The 16,969-nt window shown below is 39.4% G+C and overlaps 1 protein-coding gene across 5 annotated transcripts in view; it reads left to right on the forward strand.

Annotated features, from left to right (window-relative positions):
- Window positions 1–657: 657 nt before the first annotated feature.
- DCUN1D1 (defective in cullin neddylation 1 domain containing 1) overlaps window positions 658–16,969 on the forward strand; it is a 31,751-nt gene continuing 15,439 nt past the window's right edge. The window contains exons 1-2 of one of the 5 annotated variants that reach the window (XM_049628531.1): window positions 658–765; window positions 16,610–16,826. In XM_049628531.1, coding sequence (XP_049484488.1) covers window positions 754–765; window positions 16,610–16,826 — 229 coding nt within the window. In that variant the 5' untranslated portion in view covers window positions 658–753. Of the gene's footprint in view, window positions 811–5,200; window positions 5,308–16,609; window positions 16,827–16,969 lie in introns of those variants that run through there. The other 4 variants (XM_049628527.1, XM_049628530.1, XM_049628529.1 and 1 more) reach the window with 4 other exon arrangements.

The following is a 16,969-nucleotide window of genomic DNA, read 5'->3' on the forward strand; positions in this document are numbered from 1 at the left end:
GATGTTAAAAACAAAATAGGTGAAGCCTATTTCAGGCTTTTAAATGTCACTACTAGAAAATTTTAAATTTCGTATGTGCCTCATATTTGCAGCATGCATTATACCTGCCATACAGTGTTATTGTAGGTATTTCATACACTTAGAAATGAATGAATGAGTGAATGAATGAGACAGGCTATACTTCCCTGATCTTTGTGGACAGCTCATAATAGTGGACCAGGAAGGAATCAAACAAGCGTAGGGTTTGATTGAAACTTATTACAATTCAACCCGATCTTTTTATTTTGTAATTGAGAATACCAAGTCCCAGGGAAATGTGTATGCCTTCCGTACTATTCACTGAATAAATACAGGAAAGCAAGGTGTTGGTTCCACACCAGCATTTCCACTAAGGCACATGCCTTTGTGAGGATACCAAAAGTATCAAGGGATAAACACTCTGGATTCTAGAGGACCATCTACTGTACTACCTGTAGAATTGTTTCAGTCTTTATGATTTTAACAAATTTACTCTCTGCAACTGACCAGAGCTGTCCAAGACAGACACCCAGGCTGAGCTGCGGTCTCATGTAGGAGGGACCAAGCGGGGCTGGGCAGGGAGGTGCAAGATGGACACCTCAGGACAGTGGGACATTGTGACATCATCAGTGATGGTCTCAGGTAGTTTCCCATCACTGGCCCTCCAGTCTCAGCTGTTACTGCAAGTCCATTCCTCTACCATGAGTGTGGAGCAGCTCAAATCAACAGATCCACATGTACCTTGAGGTGACAGACTGGCTCTGGTGAATACCCCCTTTTGTAAATTTAGAGGTGACCCTTTTGTTGGCTCTTTTGTGTGAAGGGGTCAGTGGTGTTCATTTTTCTAGGGACAGTCCTTAAGTTTCCTCCTTTTGTTCTGATTAAGGATTCATTTTTAAATAGTTTAGAATGTGGGGGAAGAGTCTTAGGCAGTCGGTCATCTCTTTGGCTGCACTGAAAATGCTTACCAGGGAGGGAGAGTCAAAAGGCTTCCATCTCTTCCCCCACTCTGATGAGTTAGGCGTTAATTTGCAACCATGGCTCTTATATTAGACTTTTTGCAACTACAACGAGGGCCCATCCCTGCCCCTGAGGCCTCATCTTGTCTGCTTCACCCTTTAAAATATTATAATTCTGGATCAATAAGACCTAAAGGCCACGTTTTACTCAAATAGGTTGTATTGGTCAGTCTCATTTACTCTTACATATTTATAAATAGGCGAGCTTGAATTCAATAAGCACATTTATGTAAATGTTGGGCAAAATTGAGTCCACCCAAGTTAAGTGTGGGAGGGTGGTGGCTGTGCGTCCCAGACTAGTGCCTTTGAACTGTAACTATGTATACATAGTTACCCTGCAGGCTTAATTTTAGCTGGATGAACTACCAGAAATGTTAGCAATCTGTCTTTTCAGATTACTTTTGCTCTTTCTCTTTGCTAAAAGACAGATTTTTAAAGTATGGAACCCTGGTTTCACATGTTTCTTTAAACAGAACTGTAACAATTTTTATCAGCGAATATATATATATCTTAACGTGAATTTTTAAACATCTGAGGCAATTCATTTTCAAATACTTGCATGTTTTACCTTGAAAAATTATACCATCTACAGATACTCTATATTAGTCTACGTAGCTATAGATGTACAGTGAATATATATTGTGCACGTACTTTCTCTATGTGTGTATGTATGTATACATATATATACACACATACACACCATATATGTGTGTTATATATATAGATGTGTGTACACACACACACACACACACACACAGGGAAGGAGGATAGTGGATTTCAGCTAGATGGTTCCATCTTATTTGTATTGAGATTGTCACTTTGAAAAAAATCTTTACAAATTCTGTTCTTAACAAAAACCCTCAAAATCTTAAAAATTTGAAAGCTCATGACAAAAAAGTAATACGAACATGTTAATGAATATGATCAGATATTGTAATTTATACTTTATCTTCAGGACTTTTCCATTTTAAAAATAATCAGGACAATTTTAACAAATATATTTTTCTCAGTAATGATGACTGAGTAATAATCCTCCATTTCACATTCAGTACTGTAGCTTGTAAGTGCAGTAATGGGTACAGTTGCTACTACATTTACCATCTGACCGTATGCTATAACATACATCTGCCAAGGAGGACAGACATTCCATTACAATAATAAACAACATAGGCATAGTCTTAAGGCAAATCAACAGATATCAGATATCTTCTTTCTTTTATCTGTTATCATGTAGCACATACATCTGTCCTATGTGTCAGGCACTTGCTTTGACACTGAAAAAGATGTATGCAACTGGGTCTCTCACCTGGAGGAGTCAGGGGTGGTGGTCATGCAGATAAATGATTATCATATGATGTCAAGATGTCCTAAGTGTAAAAGAAGTGTATACAAGGTGTCATAGAAGTGCAGAATGAAAAAAACAATGCCTGACTGCTGGAATCCAGGAATGAGGTCAGGAGATAATCACAGAGAAGATGGTTTTTGAATTGAGTATGAGGTCTTGGTAGGAAATACAGAGTGGTAGTTAAGAGAATAGTCTGTGGCTAGACTATATGGGTTTAAACTCCAGCTTTACTACTTACCAGCCAAGGAAACTTAGGCATGTTATTTAACCTTTCTGTGCTTCAGTTTTCTCCTCTGTAGAATGGGCATAATCACTGAGCATAGCTCATAGGACTAAAGTGAGGATTATGTGAGTAGTGTGTGCCATGGACTTAGAACAGTGCAAGGCATGACTTGGAAAGTCAGAACATGGCAGAACATGGAAAGCCCTTAATCAGCGTTAGCCCCTAAGCCAGTGATAGCAGAATAAGAGAAAGCAAGGAGACACAAAGTAGTATGGCAGGCTTGGCTTGTTAAAATTGAAATATGAGGTGTATTTGTGTGGAAGTAGGTGGGAAATGACAAGATAGGTAGATAGCCTCCTATGCCACACCAACGAGGCTCACGTTCATGGAGCCAGTAGAGAATTTTAAGGAACAAATTAGGTTTTGTATTATAAAAAGATAACTCTGGAGCAATGGGGAATGTATAGAGGTCAGATTAGCTAAGTAAGAGATTATTGATGAGAAAAGATACAATAACGGCTCTGCTGAGGGTGGAGGATAGAGTGGAGATTCAAAGTTATATTTTTGAGGTAAAATTGATGAGAGTTGTTAACCGATTAGATTAAGGGAGATGAAGTAGAAGGAGTTGTGGATGTCTCTTGGACTTCTAGTTTGGGTGATCTGGTAAAAAGACTGGAAGAAAAGCAGGCTTGGGGATAAGGTTTTGGATTTGTCAAGATGGATGGGCCTGTGATGTGACCAAAATTTAGTGTTTAGGCCTGCCACTCAGGAGCTGGAAGTCAAGATTCAGTACTCCTCAAGATCTAGGTAGCAGTTGACATGTGGGAATGTGAGTGAGTGCAGTATAACACAGGTTATACACAGGAGGAGATTCAGGGACGGTTCTGGAACATTGTACAGCCAAAGAAAGCTGAGCCAGCAAAGAAGAGTGGTCACAGAAAGAGGAAATGCAGAAGAAAGTGGAAACATGGAAAATGATGGAGAAGGAATTGAAGGAAGAAATGTTCAATTGCTTGGGGGGAGTCAGATAGAATGAGAACTGAGAATTGTACTTCAGACTTGGCAAATAGGAAAAAAAGCTGAAGAAAACCTGTGAGCTATTATAGTGAAGTATAACAGCATAGGAAAGAGATACAGTGACTCCTCTTCATTAAGACCCTAGATGTTACTATTTCCTCCAATCTAGGTGAATACCTGGAGAACATCCTTGGATGTGGTCCGGCTTCAGGCTTGGTGCATGAGGCAGATCTGGCCTGTCTTCACCAAGCTGTTTACCCAAAACCTAGCAAGGAGCTGTGGTGGCCAAAGATCTGTTTTGGTAGAGTTCTGGGAGCTCCTGATACATGGCTGGCTCCAGGAAGTGTTAAGTGGCCCTGGGAAGTTGCCAAAGAAGTTCTGATGCTTTGATAAGAACTTCAAAACTGTGAAGTTGCAGGGTTGATCCGGTAGCTTATGCCTGTGTTGGGGGGACAGGGGTGTTGGTGAGGATAGTGATAACAGGTTGATTCGAGTTGGTTCTTTTCTGAAACACATCCAAACTCTTGGCTCAGTCTTAGATGTGATTTTCTGATTGTTTGTTTCACTACCTGTTTTCTTATTTCCTTCCTTCATGTGTGAAAGTGTCTCATCTCTCCAACTGGATAGTCAATTTCTTAAGAGCAGGGACCACACTCCAAAGAGTGTTTTAACTCCCTTCAAGCACATTCCCGTACTTGACCCCCAACTCAGAATCCTGGTATTCTCAACCTCACCTGACTTAGTGCCAAGAATAGGTCAAACCTGGACAGCCCACCTGGAGTGACGTCAATCCCCTCCCCGCCCCCTGTCAAAAAAAAAAAAAAAAAAAAAGTTCCACAGTTACCTCCCAAAACTTATCCTAGTAAGGTTGAACTGAGGGAATATTTAGAGCAAGCAGTAAATGTTGATACTGCAACTTCTGCCACTAGTTGCATGCATGGGGCCTTCTCAGTACTCCTGGCCGAGAGCTCCAAGGCCACTCCACTGGTTTCCCAGCGGACACTTAGGTCTGGGAAGAACCTGTGCCGTAAAGGACATTACGGCTCCCATGAGGCTAGACTAAGTTCTCCTCTCCTCTCGTATGTCCACATGGGGGACCTGATACAGTCCAGGGGCAACTGTGGGGCAAACAGGAAAATACGAGGTGGAGGTGTTTTCACTATTTTCTTCCCTTTTGAGGGGTGGTCTTGATGGGAAGGGGTGGTTTGGGATGGATCTAGCCTAGCCCCTCAGTCCTATCCCTTCCAGTCTCCCCCATCTGCTCAAGTTACTGAGCACCGCTCATCCTCTCCTCGAGTTGGTGTACCGGCGCCGTCCGACGGCGGAAGGAGCGCGTAGGAAGCGGAGGTGGGTGTCCTGCGGCCCCCCACCCCGCCGGAGACCGCCAGGCGCGGCGGGAGGATGTCGGCGCGCGGAGGGCGTGCGTCGCCCCCTTGCTCCGCCCGCGCCCCCCGCCCCGGGGGACCCCACGCCCCGGGGAAGCCCCGCGCGGGGTGCCGGACGCCCGCCCCAGTCCCTCCGCCTCCCCGAAGCCCGGGGCTGCCTCCTCGGGCCGCGCCGGGGCCGTCCCGCACTGCGCATGAGCGGGAGCCCGGCAAGCCCGTGAGAGGAGCCGCCGCTGCCGCCGCCGTCCATTCGCTGCGGAGCCGGAGGAGGAGGGGAGAGGCCTGGAGGACACCAACATGGTGAGGCACTGCGGCCGCCCGCCCGCCCGCCCGCCCCGCCGGCTGGGGGCCGGCGCAGCTGCGCACCCCCGCCCCGCCGCCCTCCGCCCCGTGGCGACCCCGCCGCCCCGAGCCTCCGGCCCGCGGCCTCCGTCCGCTCTCCGGCGGGGCTCTCCTCCCCTCCTCTCCCTTCCTCCTTCGCCCCTTCCCGCCCGGGCGCCGCCGCTACGCGAGAGCCGAGGAGGCGGAGCGGAGCTGGGCCTAGTCGGGAGCCCCGGGAGTTTGGGGCGCGGGGAGAGGCCCCCTGTGCCCCTCGCCGGCCCGGCGCGGGTGAGGGAGGCGTTGGGGCGGGGGGAGGGGATGGGGCAACGGCCCTGCCCTTGCCGGGCCCCCTTGCCGGCTCTATTGTGTCTGACCGGGGTCCGGGGTTCCGGGTGAGGAGCCTCCCCCCGCCCCGAAGCCGGGGCTTCCCCCTCCGCCCCGCCGGCGAGAAGGAAAGACTTTCCCGGCGCTCCTCTCCCTCCTCCGCTCCCAGCTCCAACACCCCTCAAGTCTCCAGGCAGTTTCGCTTGGGGCGGGGTATTAGCCCTTTTGCTTTCTGCATCACCTCTTGATGCGCCCCAAGCTTTTGGAAAAGGAGAGTTTAACTGGCCAGTTGGTGGAGGTTATAGGCGCCTCTCCGCTGAGAACATGAGAAACCGCTGAGCTTAGGGGACGTGGGGGGGGGGGGCGGGGAGTACGGAAGTGCAACCTGTTCTCGTTTCATGAAATTAGGAGAAACAGACTTGCTACCTTTTGAGCACATGTTTTATTTGCTTGGGGTGGGAGGAGTAATTGTTTTATTATGCCAGTTAAAGACATTTGTGATTTTTTAAAAAACAGTTTGTCAAGTTATTCCCCCTCTTCTTTTTTTGTTTGGAGAAAAAAATCGTCTTAGCAGCTTGAAGAAGTGGTAGTCAAGTTATCTGCTTACATTTTGGTAATCATGTAAATAACTCTGTTTCGTTCTCTGTTTTTTAGAAGTGAGGTTTGGCATTAGAGTCTGAGCATGAGTTGAATTCCATGCAGGTTACTGTATGAATAGACAGTAAAAATGATATTGTTGTCCTTTTGCTCCTGGGGAACATAAAGGCCTCTTTGAGGAGGGCGTATGTGTGTGTCTGTGTTAAGGGAATGCCCCAGTATCTTTGCTTTTAGTTGGTCTTATTTCTGCTGAATGACACTTATCTAGCCCCAGCCTCCAACTTAGCAGAATTTTGGTATCATGTACGGATATGTGGTTATAGTTTGTCATATATTCAGAGGTAAGTTTCATGAAAATTTGCCATTTGTATTTGTAAGAAAACTTTGCCGTGAAGTCCAGGTTAACGTTTAGAGTGATATTGCAGTGTTGAAAGATCTGCTGGGGCATCTGAACAGTTTCTAAAATTTTTAAAGTATTTTGATGGTCACAGACGTTATTCCTGAAGTTTCCAGGCTCTTGGCATGTAGATGAGTAGTAAGTTTGAAGTAATGAAATGTAATTCCCCGGTAAACACTCTGTGAGAGCACTGACATGTGCTCTGTTCATAATAGTCTGTAAATCATCAGCATCCTCTGGAAACAGCTCTTGATAATGCTCATCACCTGTTCAGGAATTCAGGATTCATGTGGTTCATGCAAGAGTTCAGCTTGGATTGGAGCTCTTAAGCTTCTCTCCTTTTGTTCATATTAAATTAGCTAGTTTTGGAACTTAGCCATAACTCATCTAAGTATACCAGTAGTGGCAATGTATCACTAATTTAAAACACTTTCTGTGGCTGAACTCCGATCATGTCACTAGAATTGTCTTGGTATGCTCTTGTTAGTTAGAAACGAAATCACCATGTTCTCTAATAGAAGTTAGGCCATAAGAATTTTGTAGTTAAGTTTTCATCATAAATATATAATTGTTTCTTAATAGTTATTGGGCTGTTGTTTTTCTGTGTATTTAGCTAGGCTTATTTCTAGAAGGCATATCGTCAGTTCTAGGGCAGGCTTAAATGATGGGATATCTAAAATACTTTGTATAAAAAAATTGTTCAGTTAACCTACCTGACTACTTAGACCAAAAATAACCCCAAAACTAGACAATATTCTATTACTCCTGAAAATATTTTTAAAAGTATTCAAAACTTCTAGGTTGTTTTCTTATTTGTAAGATGACAGGATTGAATTTGATGATTTCTAAAGTTCTGTTCAACTAAAAATTTTTATTCTAATTTCTGTTAGATGTGTAAAAAGTATGTAGTTTGTAACCTACTAAATTTTTATAGATTCACGGCATCATAGTAGGAGTCAGAACTGGTTCCAGAGATCATCTGTTTTACTCCTTTTCCCTTCTACAGAAGAAGAAATTGAGGATCAAGGAGGTTTTGATTTTTTTTGTTTGTTTGTTGCAGAACTGAAACTTTGCTCCTGGTTTACTGTTTCCCCCAGTATTTGTAGTATATGTAATCTTTTAACTCACATGAAATCTAGAGAAATTGTGAAAATTGGATTTGAAATTAAATTACATTATTCATTTAAGCAGAGGAAAATCCATGTATTATTAATGAATATGTTAAATAACAAAATTCAAATGGATGACTAATGGATGTTAATTACAGTGCTTTTAATGGCTTTCTAAAAAATGTGTGGACTTTGAAATTTAAGATTATATTTTCAATAAATACAGAGTTTATGAGTCCAAATGAACGTAGCCCTGTGTAAGGTGTCTGTTTAGAACTTGTTTCACATTGTTTTGCATAGGCACAAGTAAAGGAGGGTCTTAATTCATTTCAGTAATTATTTATTGAAACACTGTGTGCCAACCACTGTTCTGGGAACTGGGAGTGTGTGTGTGTGTGTGTGTGTGTGTGTGTGTGTGTGTGTGTCTTTCACTGAAAAGATGAAAATCCCACCTCTTGAGAGGGCTACATTTTAGTAGGAAGACACAAATAATAAACATAGTATATCTTTTTCTTCTATGTTAGAGGGTGTTAAGTGCTATGGGAGAAAAGCAGCATTAAGGAGGGGAATTGGGGGCACAGGGGTAGTGGTGTGTGCACCAGAGATGAGGTGAATTTTGAGCAGACTAGGAGAGGAAGGATTAAGCCATGCAGAAGTGTGGTAGAGAGAATTTGAGGAACAGTGAGACCAGTGACTGGAGCATTGTGTATGGAGGAAAAGGGCATATTGGGCATTGGAGCTGATGCTATCTGAGTGGGAAGGGGTGGAAATGGGCATGGTTGGGAATTGTAAGGATATTGGGTTTTTACTCCAAGAGAAACGGGAAGCCGCTGAGAGATTTTGAGTGGTATGATAGACTATTTCTGTTCTCCCATAGTGTCGGATTACAATATTGTAGATAATTATTTTTTAAAGCAACCCTTTTAAAAATAACCCTTATTATAGTTTTCTGTACCATGTAGCTTCTGTGTAGAGGGTTTTGAATTCTGTTTAAGATGACTGTCTCATATTTAATAAAAACTAGTTGACCATTGAGTTTACCTAACCATGCTAGTTAATAAAAACGAAACCTCTTCGTAGATTGTTTTAGAATGTGTTCTAGTAGTTTGTACGAAGTTTAATAACCATATGCAGAAAATTGGACCTTTGGGGAGAAAGAAGGACATTAACATTTATTAAGAACATTGTGTCTGCTAATCAGACAATTTACAACTTGTTAATCTCCAGTCTATGAGGTGGATACTCTTACCTCCTTTTAATGTATCTGGAAATGGAGGTTTACTGGTTCTAAATTATTTGACCAAGGTAAAGAGCTAGTATGTGGCAGAGCATGGTTTAGAAGCCTGGTCTCTGATTAACATACTTTGTTTAACCCTCCTTTTTTTTTTCTTTTCTTTTCTTTTTTTAAACTTAGCAGGCACTCTTTCAGTATAGGTGTGAAATTTTTGATTAGTTTCATTCTTGTTTCTTCCCTATCATATTTTGTAGTGACCTAGTTTTTTTTCTATATCAAATGAAATGATCTGATGTAAACATCTAAGTAATTGAAAAATTAACACTCTTTTGGTACCTACAGTAAAAAAGTTGAAAGTAAAATTAACTCTCGTGGTGGTGGTTTTTTGTTGTAAGTTTTAAGAAAGCTGAGCTTATTTCAGTCAAGTGGGTGTTTCCATTATTGCCTTATAGGTTGGGTCAGGCATAATGAAAATCTGTGAGAAAACTTCCTTTTAAATTTCGGTGTGTGGTGTTCAAATTCTGATAGCATTAGCCATGACATTTGATGAAGAGACATAGTTCCAAATAGGATTCAGTTGCTTTGTGGACACAAATAAGCTCTTGAATAACCTGCTGACTGTCTAGTTTACCTACTCATTTTAGGTGTACACACCCCACCTAAGAAAAAACAAAAACAGAAGAGAAAAGTGCCAGTAAAGCATTTTTCATCACTTTATTGAATCCATTTTTAAGTAGTTGATACCTAATCACTAACAGTGCTTAGACTGCTTGTTTGTATTGTAAAATTTTAAGAGATCTACTTTTAGAGTTCTTTAAAGAATTCTGTTGCATTACTTTTGAATCCCTCAACACTGAACATGGCATTCAGCAGCAGATAAATTGCTGAAGTTCATGGCGCATATCTTTGTTATATTAGGGTATTTTCATTTTCAGTAAACATTTAGAGTGCTCATTTATTATTCATAGGATTCTAATATTTTTGGATTTAGGATTTGAATAGATACCAGATCTTAGAATCAGGAGATTTCATTTTTCAAGGATCATTTATTCTCTTTATGAAACAAATATCACATGACTTTTTAATGCTAGTCATTATTATAAGTTATTTAACTATGGAACTTTTAAAATCTTACTTAATTCATTCTTTGTTCTTTTGTTTTGTTTTTGCCTGAGTAATCTTTTTGTTAATTTGAGATTTCTTTAGAGAAGATGTTTATGGAGAGGAGAAGTAAGTTTAAATTAGCTACCTTGACTGCTTGTTAGAAATTCCAGTAATAAGATTGGGAGAATCAATTGAAATATGATGGCTAACACAAGTATTTTAAGGGTGTTATTTCTATCCTGTTCTAGATAATCAGGATTTAACAAAAATAACTTTTTAATAGTCAAAACAGTTGCTAAAATCAAAACATTTATTCCATTTACAGTGGAAGTCATCTTTTGAATAATCTATTCTTAGGGTGAGGAGGAGAAAATCCTTTAAATTTATATATTAAAAAAAAATTTTTTTTTTAAATTTTAAGTAGGCTCCACCCCCAGTGTGGGCCTTGAACTCACAATCCTGAGATCAGGAGTTGCATGCTTGACTGAATGAACTAACCAGGAGCCCCCAGAATACTTTTGTTTTTTTTTTTTTAAATTTTTGAGAGACAGAGACAGTGTGTGAGCAGGGGAGGGACAGAGAGAGAGGGAGACACAGAATCCAAAGCAGGCTCCAGGCTCCAGGCTGTCTGCACAGAGCCTGATGCGGGGCTTGAACCCACTAACTGCGAGATCATGACCTGAGCTGAAGTTGGACACCCAACCAACGGAGCCACCCAGGCACCCCAGAATACTTTCTAAAAACCTATGAGGAAAATCATATAGAACCAAACAAAATTTAGCAACATACAAAACCAGTTTGAATCTTACAAATGTACTTTCTGAAATACTTTTTGCAGTGAATTGCTATTATTTGAAACATCATTGACTACAGTATTACATAGTATATTATTCCATGTTTGGTTTAGCATTGGTATAGCACCTCTTACGGAAGAGTTTGTCATTGAAAGTACAGGAAGGTTTTTGGATGAATGGTAAGAGGCATAGGCCTAACCATAAATAATTATTCTAAACTGCAGATTATAATTTAAAATAATACTGGTTTTTGTTTTGCTGAATATTTGAAATTGTACTCATTTGCTTATATTTTGGGGGCATAACCTATACATGTATTTGTATTTTCTCTGGGTTTCAAGCCTTGTCATTGGAAAAGGAAATGCTGAGTTTCAGTGCCCCCCCCAGTTTTCCATCTTTGTACATTTAAAGCTGTAGATTGTGGTTATCTTTAAAAATAGACTATGATATGACAATAAACGTTTTTCTTTCTGTTGAATTACTTTTTTAAAAAAATTAACTTTTCTTAAAAAATAACCCATCACCCTCTTCTCCTGTCCTTAAAAACTTCTAAAAGGGAAGTTTCATCCCTAAATTAGCCTTTTAGTTAGGTTGTGAGGGAATACTTAATGGACAGTTTTTTAGTCAGAATGCAAATTGTTTACATTAGAATGGGGAAAGGTCAATTGATTACTTATTTAACTTTTCCATAAAAATAGGTGAAGAAATCTAGCTCACAATTCCCTTCCTCCTTCCAGTTCACACATAATTAGTCAGTGGTTGCACTTTTGCACTTTTTGTTTTCTCTTTCACTTGATGATAGAGTAAATGGAAAGACTACAAGCCTTGAAGCCAGGCACCATGGTTTCATTCCTGGCTCCACTACTTTTTAGAGAAGTCTGTCCTTAGATAAATTGAACTCTGAGGCTTAGTATTCTCATTGGTAAAATGGAATCAGTGATAACGACCTTGAAGGATTGTTAGTAATTTAAATGCCTAGCACAGTGTTGGCACCCACCAGGAACTCAAATGTTAGTTGCTGGTTTTCTGATTATGATTGTTAATCATATTTTTCTATTTGCATAAAATTATTATTTTTTCTCTGGAGTATTCTTCATGGACTTGAAAGGACTCCTTACCATATATGTGCCAGGTACAGTTCTAAGAGTTTAGCCTGAATTTATGTAACCTTCACACCCTGTTTACAGATGAGGAAATTGAAGCACACAGAGAGGTTAAGTAATTTTCCCAAAGTCACACAGCAATTAAGAGGCATAGGTGGGATTAAAATCCTGCCAGTCTGGTTTGAGAGTCTGTACTACTCTACACTAATCATATATTGCCTCTCTGTGCAGGTAGAGGGGAAGAGGATTTCTAGCTTCTCCTACCTAGATTCTTAGTCTGGCTTTCCTGCAGAACTTTGCCCCTAGGTGAAAGTCTTCTCCAGGAGTGGGTAGTCTCATAAGTTGAATTGATTTTTTTCCTTGCACTTTTGACTTCAGACCTGTAATTTCATGGAAAAGTCTTTCATAGATGAATGGTTTGGGATATGGGTAACGTTTGGTTATATCTGCTGAATACTGTGTATCATACATGGAAGGTATGGTTTTTCTGGACTTAAACTAGCTCTTCTAAGTTTCAGGTGAAGTTAAAATGTTAATCAGATGGTAAACCCATGAGAAGCTATACACAGCTGTTAGAACTATGGGTGATCATTACAGTGTTTTGATTTTTTTAAAGCATGGTCTTTGGGAGCTAGGTTCATCAAATCCTGAGAGAACTAGAATTGAGTTAGAAAATTAATTCATTTAAAATATAAAGACCTTGGTATTTTTCTTTTTGGAGTTCAGAATGAATTTGAAACTTTAAGGGTGAGAAGTTGAAAATTCAGAATAATAGATATAAATGTGTTTTAATTTTTTGCTTAAAAAATATTGCTTAAAAGCATTTCCATTTTGGAATTGTTAGGACTTAGTTGACTAGGAAATACTTCTACATGTTCATTATTTTTATTCGTGGAAATAATAAGAGGAATTTCTTAACATCGTGATCATTGTTATTTTTATTTGTAGAGCATTTCTGTCTCCATTCTTCTATCGCTATAGACGTTATAGGATCAGTGGTAAGATGTACTTGACTACATGATAACTTGGCTACATCCAGAGTATTGTGTTTATTGTTTTCCAGATAAACTTATTTTAAATGTGATTCATAAATTTCTTAAAAAATTTTTTTCATACATTGAGTGAAAAAAATTGCAGACATGTGCTGGATTTAAGTATTAAACAATATGTTGATTACCACATTTTTTATTTTGGAAAGATGAGCAAATAAGTGCTTTTTACTGTCCAGATTATAGTAATATTTCTAACTTTGGTAACCACATACAATTGTAATTAACTTTCTGTTACAAAAGACAACACTTCTTTTTTTCTATTCCCCTCCCCTCTCTCCTCCCTGCCTCCATTCTCTCTCTTTTTTTGCTAGAATTAAAAATAATCAGAATATATCCTATATTTCACACATTTTACTTATTTCAATCTTGAATTTCCTTGAAAATTTGACAATATTTAGATAATTTTCATATTTGAGTACTGAAGATTGTATTGTCTCATCTTATTTAATGCTTTATCTAGTGTGTTCCTTTTAAATAAATCTTAAAGTGAATGACATATACTTATGAGTGCTGAATCATTGTAGTTGTCACATGTTTTTGCTCTTAGGAAGATCCCCACTGCATTTGTAGTAGAAATAGAGAAAATCCATCTGTTTTTTTCTTTTTCAGTTTTCTGTCCACCCTCTTATCCCCTATGAAATAATTTTCTTTTTGCTGGCTAAATACCCTTTTTCTCTTCCTTAAGTTGATAGAAATTTAAACCTTTGATGCCATACTCAAAATCAGAAAACTTTGCCTGGTACTCCCATGTAGCCTGGGAAAAAAAGTAGGAGTGTTAGAGGGCTCTAGAGATGTGGGAAGGGGCAGCTGTATATATGTAGTACACTTTAGCTTTACTCTAGGACAGCCTTTGAGATTACGGAATTGAGTGGATCTTCCCTAGTAGAGGGGAAACACATGCTTAAGATTGATTCTAGGCACAGAGAACTGAGAGAAAAATGGTAAGAGTACATTATAAGTACCAAAAGGGAGGGTACTTACCATACTTTGCAGGAATGGAATTGCTTATTGCTTCTTGGCCTATCAGGAACCCATCCAGTCAGTTCTACACCAGGTATCATTCATTAGCCTTTATGGTGTTGAAAGTGGATAGCTGCAGCCCTTTTTCTTAAAATGTATTGATATTGCCCCACATACTAGAAATTTAAACCAGTTAAAAGTTTAATTTACATGTAGGCATAATTTATTACATATACTTTTTTTTCAAATAAGATATGGAGTTAAATAATTCATTTGTATAATTTTGTTACTAGTTTGTGTGGGTAAGATGATTTTTTATCTTTGTTCCCCCAATTTTCTAATATCTGGCACTGTGGCAGGAAGTCATTATAAACTGAACAGTTCTTTTTGGCTTGCAGAAGTGACTTAAGCTATAGTTCTCCTTGCTCTCTTCAACAAAAATGTTTCAAATTTCAGAGAGCAGAACACTGAATTTAATACTGTATGATGAAACTCCCAAGTAATCCTGATTATTCTTCTGCCTCCAACTTTTAGGAGAATGGGGAAAAGTTAATACAGAGAAGTTAATTCAGGCTTAATTAAAAAGCAGTTTCCTGGATGTGGCCTGTGTACTTCCAGGTTAATTTCCCAACACTTTGTACAACATTATACAGTGGTCACTGATGATCGTAGTGACCGTCAGATACTTCCCTGTTCTTCAAAGAAGGATTAAAACATGTCAGTATACTATATCTCTCAAGGGAAAAAAGCATACTCATTTTAAAAATAGTTTTTAATAACAAATCAACGTGGTTTCCTCTAAGACTGGTATCTTCCTTGGCATTTGATTTCATTGTGGGTTTGTTGCAATTGAATAATAAATCACCAGGAGATATTTTTCAAAAGCAAAGAATCCTAGACATCTGAGAGATGGGTTGTATAATGTGGTACAAATTATCTGGTCTCCAGAGTTACTACTAAAGTTATACTAAAGTTATTACTTTGTTAGAGTTATTACTAAAGTAACAGGAAGTTAGTGAATTTGTAGTTTCTTTAATGGAGAACAGAGGTTGAAATTTTAATCTGTAATCCTAAACGATAACGTATTTACAGAGAGAGAAGAGTGTGGCTGACAAATCAGACTCCAGGGCATAAACAGTTTTAATACTGCAAGACATGGGGTTGGTTTTCATATTTGATTTTACATATTCTTATTTTTACTCTGTAATAGGTGGAAATATTTTGCAGGAATGGAATTGCTTATTACTTCTTGGCCTATCAGGAACCTATCCTGGGTTTAGACTTTGGTAGTCTTTTTCTTGAAAATCTCAAAGGGCTTATAAATATGTACAGCATGCAGTGTGGTTTATGGAAAGATTACCAAGACTCAGATTCATCACATCTTTCTGTTCATGTCCCATTTCTACTAATAATAACCTGGGTGATTTTTGAACAAATTCCTTAACTTTCTGGGTCTCTTTTCTCATCTGTACAATCAGGGGATTGAGGTTTGTGATCTATCAGTTTGGGCTAGATCAAAGATTCTGGGGTTCTCAGATGTGTTGCTTCATCTACAGAACAGTTTCTATCTATTAATGTGTGTCCTACTCATGTGCTTTTTTCCCCTTCCAGTAGTAGCTCGGCAGGAACCCAAGTATTTTGCTGAGAGATGGTGTTAAGGACTTGGTAGGGGGGAGAATAATAGTGAGGAGGCTAAAATTGCACAGGAGTAGACCAGATTGGGGTGGGAAGGGAGGGAGAACATAGTTCTTGATACTGGGAGAGTAGTGGGTCTAATTGCCCTGCTTTATTTTGCTTAGGGTTCAGGTCAGATGAGAAATGAATCTGTGTCAACATAAGGCAAGTGAGAAGAGGTTATTACAGTATAGAGGCTATTTGGAGGGTGCCTCTGCTAGGCTCAGGCGGGAGGAAAGAGGCTATTCTTTCAGGGGCAAAAAGGAAGAATTCTATTAAAAATTACCTTCGTTGGAAGGATCCAGGGTGCTTGTTCATATTTCACTGCTTTCTATTTGAATGCAAATATGAGGAAATTCTCTTGATAATTATCTTGGTTCCTGAACACCGCCAGGAGAAATGTAGGGTACTCATATTTCGTTGCTTTTTCACATTGGGTAAAAGAGCAAGAAAACAAGGGGGCGGGGTTGGGAGAATTGTACCCTCTATCCTTTATAATGGGTTTTAGGACTGCAGCTAACACCTGTTAATCTCCTTGTTCCCTGGGGTCAATGACTGTTCTGGCTGGCTAGATAGTGTCACTTTCTTCCCCAACACTCCTTCTGTATCCCTTTAGAGCTTTGTGCTTGGTCAAGATTGTGAGAGTAGCTGTACTTCCCTTCTAGAGCCTTTATATATGTGATCAGGATCTACCTTTAGGAGAAATGTAGGTGGTTGAATTTCCTTTACTTTTTAATTTTTTCTGTAAAATAATACCAAATTTTGTGTTTCACATTAAAAAATTTGTCTTTTTGATTGACAGATCAAAAATAAATCTCAAAATATTTTAATATTTTATGAGGAAAAGTATTACTAAGAATGGTCAGCCATATAGAAATATTTAGTCATCTGTGATTTTACGTAGAGTTTCAATTTATTTTCTGGTTTTAATAGAACAAGTTGAAATCATCGCAGAAGGATAAAGTTCGTCAGTTTATGATCTTCACACAATCTAGTGAAAAAACAGCAGTAAGTTGTCTGTCTCAAAATGACTGGAAGTTAGATGTTGCAACAGACAATTTTTTCCAAAATCCTGAACTTTATATACGAGAGAGTGTAAAAGGATCATTGGACAGGAAGAAGTTAGAACAACTATACAATAGATACAAAGGTGAGTGCTTATGACTAAATGTTTTGAACCAGGTTTTCCACAGTTGCATGCTTCTGGTGAGGAATCAGACATACATAGAATATAAATTGGGTGGATGTGTTCTACAGAGCTCTGTAGATCTTAGAATTACTTCAAGAGATCTG

This window comes from Panthera uncia, chromosome C2 (assembly GCF_023721935.1).
Source record: "Panthera uncia isolate 11264 chromosome C2, Puncia_PCG_1.0, whole genome shotgun sequence".
NCBI classification, from domain to species: domain Eukaryota; kingdom Metazoa; phylum Chordata; class Mammalia; order Carnivora; family Felidae; genus Panthera; species Panthera uncia.